Source organism: Diprion similis, chromosome 14 (assembly GCF_021155765.1).
Source record: "Diprion similis isolate iyDipSimi1 chromosome 14, iyDipSimi1.1, whole genome shotgun sequence".
Taxonomy (NCBI): Eukaryota; Metazoa; Arthropoda; class Insecta; order Hymenoptera; family Diprionidae; genus Diprion; species Diprion similis.
In genome coordinates, this window is record NC_060118.1 from 2,188,065 (window position 1) to 2,198,733 (window position 10,669).

The 10,669-nt window shown below is 42.0% G+C and overlaps 1 protein-coding gene across 1 annotated transcript; it reads left to right on the forward strand.

Moving 5' to 3' along the window:
• The first annotated feature begins 9,167 nt into the window (after positions 1-9,167).
• Positions 9,168-10,385, forward strand: LOC124414418. The gene has a single exon (XM_046895365.1). The coding sequence runs from the start codon at positions 9,168-9,170 to the stop codon at positions 10,383-10,385; it is 1,218 nt and encodes a 405-aa protein (XP_046751321.1).
• Positions 10,386-10,669: the final 284 nt, after the last annotated feature.

A 10,669-nucleotide genomic window follows, 5' to 3' on the forward strand; every position in this document is an offset into this window, starting at 1 on the left:
CGTGACGTTCTTTCTCCCCACCAAATACCTCTCCAGGACTCTAATGTAACGAACCTTGTGTTTATGTTTTGCAAACGGAGGAATGTGATATCGTATGCCAGCCCCCATGTTCACTGAATGACACGACACCACACGCAATAGACACACGTATAGCTCGCTCTATAAAAAGGATTACCATTACAGCGAACGATCATTCATGTTTAAACTTGTCAAGAGCACTTGAGAAGTAAGAAAGATGAACTCCGCGTAATGTTTGAAATTCATCAACATTATGGAATCTGCGTACAAAATGTTGAACAAATCATCGCCAACGGAGATTCAGATAGGGATTAAATTTGGGACGCAAAATATCCGGCTTCTAAACAAGATTCTGCGAAAAGCTTCAACGATAGGTGAGAAAACGTAAATTATCACAACCATCGGACTCTTGAAATCGCTGGCGGAAAAATTCAAACGTCTTCGAAGAACGGGTGACGGTACGCGGAAACAAAGACGAAGCGATCGCGTACACTGGGAAGAATTGGAGTCTGCTTTCGAGGGAAGAATACGAACCGGATCCATCACCAATTTGAAATATAAAGACGTAGAGAGGTTTCTAGAAGACGCAAAGTTACTTGCTGTGACAAGACTGAGAAACGCTTTGAAGAAAGCCAGGAGCCTAAAAGTCAACGCTATCCTGGCTTGTAAATTCGAAGTAAAGAAGGATGATCACACAGTAGAAGGGAACAAATTCTTTAATACGAGGAACAAAATCATTCTCCAGACAACGAATATTAACGAAGGGTTCATCGAAAACGTAACAAACCGTTTGTTAACAAAGGTGGAAGATTTCCAGGAAAAGGATTCAGGCTAGTCGTTACTTGAAATTATCAATCTTGCCGTCAACATCAACAAGTATACACCACTTCGAGGTGGTCTGTATACCTACACCCCGTTGCCGAAACACATCAGAGATAAGAAGGCTGTGGTGAACATCTTAAACAACGGCTCGTATTGCTTCCTTTGGTCGGTCACCGCAGCTCTGTACCCAGCTAACAACAGAAATCCCAACATGACCAGCTCGTATCCACATTTCAGCTCAGTGCTACGGTATGACAGTATAAACTTTCCTATGTCTTTAGACAAAAATGCTATTTCGAAATTTGAAAAACTCGACGGACTTTCCATCAATGTTTATGGTATAGACCAAGATTGTGGAAAAAAAAGTGAAATAGTACCGATTCACTTGAGTCAGAATAAGTCTGATAAACCTGTAATTCATCTCTTGGCAGTGGAAACCGAAATGACAGACGATGACGATGATGTTGATATGGAACATTATAAAAAAAACAGAACCTTTCATTTCGCTTCGATTCGAAATTTATCTCGATTAACTAGTTCTCAAATTTCCACCCGTAATGGTCGTACTTGGTTATGTGATAGATGTTGCACTTCCAATCTGAAAAATATTTGACAGAGCATAAATTTTATTGCACAGATTTAAACGAAACCAAAGTCGAATTACCCACAGAGGAGGAAAAAATTCTAAAATTCAGAAATTTTGAGCACAAGGAAACCGTTCCGTTCTATATTTACGCGGATCTAGAATGCTTGTTGCAAGCTACTAACATTCAAGTGTCAGAAAATAGAACAATTTACCAAATTCATATTCCTTACAGTATAGCATATTATCTGCATTGCACCTTTAACGATTCTATTTCAAACTTCAAAATTAACCGCGGGGAGACTTGCATCGAATGGTTTGTGAACGAGTTGGAGGAATTGGCACACTCGTTAGAAACGTATTTCAAAACTATTTTACCTATTGAGTCGCTGAACTTCAATCAAATTAACGAATTTAATTTATCAAAGGTATGTCATATTTGTGAAAAGCCGTTCACGCGCGAAGACGTGAAACACCGTGATCACTGTCATTTCACAGGAAGGTACCGTGGTCCTGCGCATCAAAGCTGTAATCTTAATTATCAAAACTCGCATACTATCCCAGTGATATTCCACAATCTGTCGGGTTACGATTCGCATTTTTTGATTAAAGCATTGGCCACAACTTTTCAGGGTACTATTCAGCTTCTACCCGTGAACAAAGAAAAGTATATTTCGTTCACAAAATTCGTTAAAGGAACAGATGTACAGTTGAGATTTATAGATTCGTACCGTTTTATGCCCAGCAGCCTCGAAAAATTGGCAACGTATTTGAATGATAATCAAAAAGCAATTACACGTAAATTTTGCACTAGCTCTGAAAAATTCGAGTTATTAACCAGAAAAGGTGTTTTTCCGTATGAGTATATGGATAGTTGGGAGAAGCTCGAGGACGTAAAGTTACCGCCTAAAGAAAAATTTTATTCAAAATTGAACAATCAAGGTATTTCAGATGAAGATTACGCACACGCGTGTAAAGTTTGGCAAGCTTTTAACCTTAAAACGTTGGGGGAATATTCAGACTTATATTTGCAAACTGATGTTTTTCTGTTGGCTGACGTTTTTGAAAACTTTCGACAAAATTGTTATGCAACGTACAACCTAGACCCTCTACATTAATACACGGCACCCGGTCTTTCGTTTGACGCAATGTTGAAATGAACCGGTATCGAACTTGAGCTTCTCACTAACATCGATATGCTTATGTTTATAGAAAAAGGTATTCGAGGTGGTGTGTCCCAATGCTCTAACCGATATGCAAAGGCTAACAATAGATACATGGGAGATGCTTTCAATCCAGCGCTCGAAGAGTCTTATCTCATGTACTTCAACGTTAACAACTTGTACGACGCGGCCATGAGCTTTGCTCTACCATGCAGTTCTTTTGAATGGATATTAAATTTCAGACAATTCGATGTTTTTGCCATCACAGACGAAGCGGAGTTTGGCTACTTATTAGAGGTAGATTTGGAATATCCCGAGGAACTGCATGAAATGCATAAAGATTTACCACTGTGTCCGGAACACTACATACCTCCCATCCCAGAAAGTAAGCAGCCGAAATTGACGACCACGCTACTTTCCAAGCAAAACTACGTTGTTCATTACCACGTCTTGAAACAGTGCTTAGAATTAGGTTTAAAACTAGCTGAAATTCATAGAGTTTTGAAGTTCAGACAAACACCGTGGCTCAAAAAGTACACAGATTTAAATACAGACTTACGCAAGAAATCAAACAATGAATTCGAAAAAAAACTTCTATAAACTGATGAATAACGCAGTTTTCGGTGAGACAATGGAAAATGTTAGGAAGTATAGAGATGTCAGGCTGATCACGGAATGGGATGGAAGATACGGTGCTAGAGCTACTATAGCCAAACCAAATTTCCAGAGTTGTACAATCTCCGATCAAGATATGATAATAGTTGAATTGCGTAGAACGACAGTCAAATTCAACAAACCATTGTATGCAGGATTTTCCATTTCAGATCTTGCGAAGACCTTTATCTACGATTTTCACTACAAGTATGTTAAAACGAAATTTGGGCATCAGGCAAAATTAATGTACACTGACACGGATAGTTTGATATATCACTTCACCGTCCCCAACATTTACGAATGCATCAAACAGGACTTGGATAAATTTGATACCTCTGATTATCCACCTGACAACATCTACGGAATGCCGTTGGTTAACAAAAAAGTTCTAGGTTTGATGAAAGATGAGTGTAACGGAAAAATAATGGCGGAATTCATTGGCTTGAGAGCGAAGTTGTACTCATTCAGAGTGATGGGGGAGGATAAGGATCAAAAACGAGCCAAGGGTGTCAAAGGATCCCTGTTCAAAACTATAACCTTCGATGATTACTTGAAGTGTGCTTCAGAACACGGAAATTTAGTCGAACGTCAGAGTCTGATACAGAGTCAGAAGCATCAGGTTTATACCATTGAACAGAAAAAAGTAGCACTGAGCTGGAACGACGATAAGCGTATCGTATTTCGAAACACAACCGATACGCTGCCGTGGGGCTACAAGACCTTCAGTTAAACTGAGCATCGGTATAAATTGTATCTCTAAGATGTAAAAATAAAGACAAATACTTGGAAAATAATTTCGTTTATTCAATATTACATATCAGATTCATTTATCCAACTGTTGTGTGTATTGTCAAAACCTAGCCACTTGGCGTATAATTTTTTTCCCCGCTTCTGAAGCACCTTCTCCACCAGATAGATGTCCGAATGTTTCTCCTTGAGGAGCTCCTGTTCGTAGAAACCACCAGCGATGGGTTGACCTTGATAGTCTTTGAGCTTGTACGTCACAGGATTGGTATTTTCTACTTGGCTTATTGTGAATATTTCAGTCGTCCAATTGGGAGTGTAACCTTTCTCAAAGACGTTTTTGAACTTGCTGATTCGAACTTTGTTACCGGTTTTGAACTTTGCCGGTTTGGAAGGTTTCGCTCGAAGCCCTCCGTACGACTGACGTAATTACCAGCCTTTCGTTCGCAACGGTGACATCCGATGGTTTCATTCTTATGGTTCGGTGTTTCGTGTTGTTGTAAGCCGATACTAAATCAGATAAGATGTCGAGCCACTTGTAGCTTTCTTGCATACTGAACCGTTTCCACATTTTACTTTTCAACGTACGATTAAACCTTTCACAGATCGAAGCCTTCAAATTACTGTACGTGGAGTAGAGTTTGATTCCATAGCGTGACATAAGAGATTCAAATTTTGAGTTGTAGAATTCCGTTCCTCTATCCACGTGTAATTTTTTCGGTACACGTCCTTGAGTTAGCACAGATTCCATGGCCTTTGTAACATCATCCCCGGACTTGCTCCTTATCGGTACAGCCCACGCATACTTTAAAAAGATATCAATGACTGTGAGCATCTACTTGTAGCCTTTGTTTTGTCCTGCGTATGACATCATATCAACAAGATCCGCCTGCCAGGTCTCGTCGATGCCGCGCACGTCTACACGGCGACGCGGGTAATTCCGGCGTGCAGGCTTATGCAGTTCCGTCACCAACGTTAGCTTTTTCTCGTTCATATTCCAATGCTCTTAGTCTGGTGTCCAATTTGGAAATGATTTCAGCGTTTCGAATCGACAGGTCTCTGCCTGTTTTAAGATTTGCGTAGAAGGTATCCAAAGCTTTCCCCGTCGTGATCTCTGAAGCTTTGATCATTTGATTGAGATTGTAGATTTGTTTTTGCAGCACGTTGAATTTTCGTCGTAAGATTTCCAAAGTTACAGCATTGTTTTGCTCAACAGGTTCTGCGACATTGCAGAGTCTTTTATTCTGTAGATCGTCATGTCCGTCCGCAGTGATTTGAAATCCGACACCGAGAGGGCCGCGATTACCCGCAGCTGTGTTTTTATCCAGATGCCGTCCAAACACATCGACGCTTATCTCGAAACTGAATGCAAAAGCGATAAGAGCTGCCTAATAAATGATTTCTGCTTCGCGTAGTCCTTTGATAATGGACATTATTTCGTTGTTGTCACTCGGATTTCCCGCCGCCTGGGATGCTAGGAGTAGACGAAGACGCTCCACTAACTCGTTTGGATCATTCCAGAAAACGTATTCCGTTTGAACGCCTTGTCGTGTAATCATAGCTTGCGGAAGTAGACCTTTACCCTTTCGCTGAGGCGATGGTGAATAATCCAACAATTCGGCAATGACATTTCTCAATTTGTCACTGTTATCGCTTCGAATAGCTCCATCAGATGAGTAAGACTTTTTATGTGCGTTCGTTTTGAGGATTATGTTTCTATGGTTTTCCCGATCTTCGTCGCTCACATAGGACCTGTCGGGCTTCTTTTTGAACAAAAGTTCCAGCAACCCCTTCGTTTTTGGGTAAAGCGTATCCCTAATACGGATCTGGTCACTCTCAAAACTCATCAACGAATCACCAATCATTAGTCCGGTTGAGAGGTTGCGTACACCGTATACGTTATCCAATTCACTTTTTCTCGTCTCATCTCTCATCATTTCAAAATATTCATTCTCGGTTTCATCAACAGGTGTTTCTACGATTGTTTTATCTCCTGCCTTCATTTCATTTTTCATCTGCTTCATTTCTTGTTCAATTTCTGCCATTTCCTGTTCCACGGGTTTCGTCTCTTTTGTAACATTCACCAATTCTCGCAACGGAGTCACTACTGGTTTGAAAACGTCGCTCAATTTCCGAGCCGTGGATTCCTTGCCCGACTTGAGCAATCTGTGTTTTCGACGGATCGCAGCACTCGCTTGAGCGATCTGATGTAGGACTTCTTTTTGCTCGGGAATTTTGGAGCTCTGCATGTTGACACAACTGAGTCTGCAACGCTACTGTGTCTCTCGTTTGGAAACGCAAGATTTTTATTACTTTTCCAGGCTAATGAAAGAATCGAATCCCTTCCTATAACGTCCTTGGTTGGGTTCGCTGTCTCTGTCGATCACAAGAAACCCGTACTTATCACCGTTCCAGCATGCGGAGCACACATCTTTAAACTGTGTATAAGACATATCGGTGTTCACATGGTCGTTGTATACGTGTCGCAGGTTCATATCGTCTTGTTTGAATAACACGATTAAGTTTACGTTGTCGCGCACAAGATGTTTGGGAATACGCGCGTACGTCTGACAGAGATAGAAACAATCAACATCGTGATGCCTGCCCATGCAGAAGTAGGCTCTAATATTGTCCTGCTTCTCGCACGCTACATCATCAAAAACGATTATCGAGTTGGGTCGTGCTTCGTCCGGTGTAATCACTTGCTCACGCTCGGTATAAGGAAAATACTCCATATTCTCAACGTTGTCCAACAATTGCTTCAACAATTGGTACTTCGGTTGGTTAAGGGATTTTGAGTAGATATAGATATTTTCAAATCTAAGTCCATTGGGATGGGTTATAAGTGTGAGCAACGCATTAGTTTTACCACAATTAGACGGTCCGCAGAATATTGCACGCACACTGTTCGGAAGTAATTCCCCATGCCGTTTTTGTCTTTTCACATTTTGCTCTGAAAGTTTGTCGAAATTTATCACGGGAAGCTTAGTAGGTTGTGCCTCAAACCGCATCTTAGACATGACTGACCATATTTCCTATAAATACCCCGGTTTTAAACCTTTCCCGTCAGTCAAAGCCTGAACATGATCGTGCACAGAGGTAAACGAAGCAGCAAACGGCAACATCGCGGCAAAGGTCTGGTGAATAAAATCATCAACAGTCTTCCAGTCGAATTGCACGTACCTGGTTATCAATACTGTGGACCTGGTACAAAGTTGACGAAGAGACTCGCGCGAGGTGATCCGGGAATCAATCCTCTCGACGCAGCTTGCAAGAACCATGACATTGCTTACTCGCAGAATCGTGAAAATCTTGAAGTCAGGAACGCGGCTGATAGGGTATTGGCTGAAAAAGCGTGGAAACGGGTCTTCGTACCGGACGCCAATTTGAGCGAGAAAGCAGCGGCTTGGGCGGTAGCTAATACAATGAAAGTGAAATCGAAACTAGGAATAGGAATTCGAAAACCGAAAAACGTGACCTTGAGAAAAATTATAAATGCTGCGAAACGATCTATGATTCCGAGCAACGATGCAAAAGTAGCTATCGAGTCTGCGCTCAAGGGGGCTGAAATCGCTGTTCAAAAAGCAGGTGGTAAATGTAAAGTGCGAACACCGCGCGTTCTACCGGAACCTTCAAAAGTTGGTGGATTTCTACCATTCTTGATTCCTATTCTCGCTGGACTTAGTGCCACAGGCGCGATAGCTGGTGGTGCGGCAGGTATAGCAAAAGCTGTGAACGATGCGAGCGCTGCTAAACGAGAACTGGAAGAGAGCAAACGGCACAACAAAACTATGGAAGCTATCGCTTTGGGTAAAGGACTTTATTTGAAACCGTATAAAACGGGTCTCGGTCTCCATCTTCCAAAAAACTAGATGCGAAGCTACCACGTCGAGCGTTGACCGATTGGGACTTGTTGGAATATGCAAAAATCTTCAAGATACCGTATTTCCGCGGTGTTTTTATGCGGAACGAAATGCCCAAAAACGGTCCACGAAAAAACGAGTCAGCTATAGTCAACCTTGACGACAAAGAGGGTCCGGGAACACACTGGGTTGCGTACAAGAAACGTGACAGTAACATCGATTACTTTGACAGTTTCGGTAACCTTCAACCACCCTCGGACCTCATCAAATATCTCGGTATTGGTAGCGTTATATACAATCATGAAAGGTACCAGGATTATGATACATTTGAATGCGGACATTTGTGCTTGAAATTTTTGAGCGGTGAGCTATATAAGTATAGTGCGTAATTCAACACAGCCAGTCTATCACTCGCAACCGTGGATGATTCACCAACGTGAACAATTTCGGGAACCTCTTCGATTCTCGAAGCGCAATATTTCCCTTCGATTGAACTTGCTTGTGATAAAATTAATGCTCTTGGTTTGGTAGAATTGTTGACCTTTAATTCAATCCCCAACGTTGATGTTGGTCACGATAAAATTTACGTGGCTGATAGAGTGATCACTATACCTACCGGCAGCTACGAGATCGAAGACATAGAGAAGTATCTTCAAAACGTGCTAAGAAATACTAGCATCAGGCTCGACATTAAGCCCAACAATAACACATTACGCAGCAAAATCACATGCAACCGCAGTCTAAACTTTGAACCGAACGATTCCATTGCTCAACTTTTGGGATTCACACCACGTGTATTGGAGGCTGATAGAACTCACGAATCAGACGTGCCTGTAACTATACTTAAGGTCAACGCGTTGCGAGTTGAGTGCAGCATTACAACGGGTGCCTATGTCAATGGACGTAAAGTACACACTATTCACGAATTTTTTCCAACCGTCCGACCAGGATATAAGATCGTGGAAGTGCCGTCGCACGTCATTTACCTTCCGATCACCGTCAGGACCATAGATCACGTTCAGCTTCGGTTAGTGGATCAAGACGGAGACTTGGTTGATTTTCGTGGTGAAGTTATAACTGTGAGACTACACATCAAATCGCAATAAACGATGGGTATCGTTTATAACAGACATCCAAAGAATAGGTATATCAGTAAGTCGACTTGTCCCGATCAAGTCAGTCATCGATCGATTCACGAACCGTTAACACCTCGGAACGTAGAGTTCCTGATAGCTCTGGGCTTGAAACTGACACCTTTTGGAAAAGGAAATTCCGGCAAATAAGAATCCGATTTTGCTGTTTCGTCGTTTGCTACGTACCATGGAAGAAGAAATCTTAAACATTCAAACACCGGTCATTTTCGACGAATCTATTGCGCATTACGAAATTCACGCTCACAAACCTTACGCCTCGTCAACATTCAACAACAGCGATGAAATTCGAATCACCGTTCAGCATCAGGATTTATGCATATTACCCGGCAAAAGTTCGGTCCATATCCACGGACGACTCTTAAAAGCTGATCGAACAGCGACTGTGAACACGCAGCTCGTAAACAACGCCATCTGTCATTTATTTGAAGAAATTCGCTACGAAATTAATGCGGTTGAGATCGACAGAAGCAAGAATGTTGGCTTGACAAGTCTAATGAAGGGTTACGCTTCTCTGAACCCTGGTCAGAGTTGGCTAATGGAGAACGCAGGATGGCTTGACGTGGAAGAGAAGAAAAAATTAACCGATGCCGAGGGTAATTTTGACGTATTGATACCGCTCAGCACGATACTGGGTTTCGCTGAAGACTACCGCAAGATCGTTGTCAATGCCAAACACGAGTTGATTTCAACGAGATCCAAAACTGATGTAAACGCGATTGTGCAGAGTCAAGAGGAGGAATACAAAATCGTGATCAATACAGTGGAATGGCTCGTACCGTATTTGAAACTTGCGGATCAGAAAAAAGTTGACCTGCTGAATTTCGTTGAGAAAGACCCGCCTATTTTGATGAGCTTCCGCAGTTGGGAATTGTACGAATATCCTTTACTTTCCACTACATCGAAACACGTTTGGACTGTGAAAACTTCCACTCAGCTTGAAAAACCTCGATATGTAATTTTAGCCTTCCAAACAAGTCGAAAGAACAAGATCGGCAAAAACGCAAGTCATTTCGATCATTGCAATGTCACGGACGTCAAACTGTTATTAAACTCACAATCTTATCCGTACGGTAACCTAAACCTAAACATGAGTCGTAATTTGTACGCACTCTTGTACGAGATGTACGCAAACTTCCAAGCTACCTACTACGACAAGAACCCCGAGCCGTTGCTGACAAGGAGTGAATTTCTCCAGAGGGCTCCCTTACTCGTTATTGACTGTTCAAAACAAAACGAATCCTTGAAGTACGGACCCGTTGACATCCGCCTTGAATTTGAAGCTAAAGCCAACTTTCCCGCTGACACATCGGCGTACTGCTTGATTGTTCACGATCGAATCGTTGAATACAACCCACTCAGTGGAGGGGTGAAAAAGTTGGTATAAAAGCTGTCCAATTCCCACCACCTCTCACAGTTGAAACATGGAGCTCATCGTCGACATACAAGGCTTCCGTAGACCTTGCGACAACACCTTTACGTTGAAAGAATTGGCTGTAATTCCAATTTACTCGGAAGCACCTCCATCGACGTTTCTCTTCAAGCCACCTTACGAATGGGACTGTCTACACGTCAAATATAAAAGCCAAAATTCATGGTTGCAACGCAATTTTCACGGTCTACCTTGGAGCTGTGGAAATATACCATTCAAGAAAGTGGAATGGACAATTG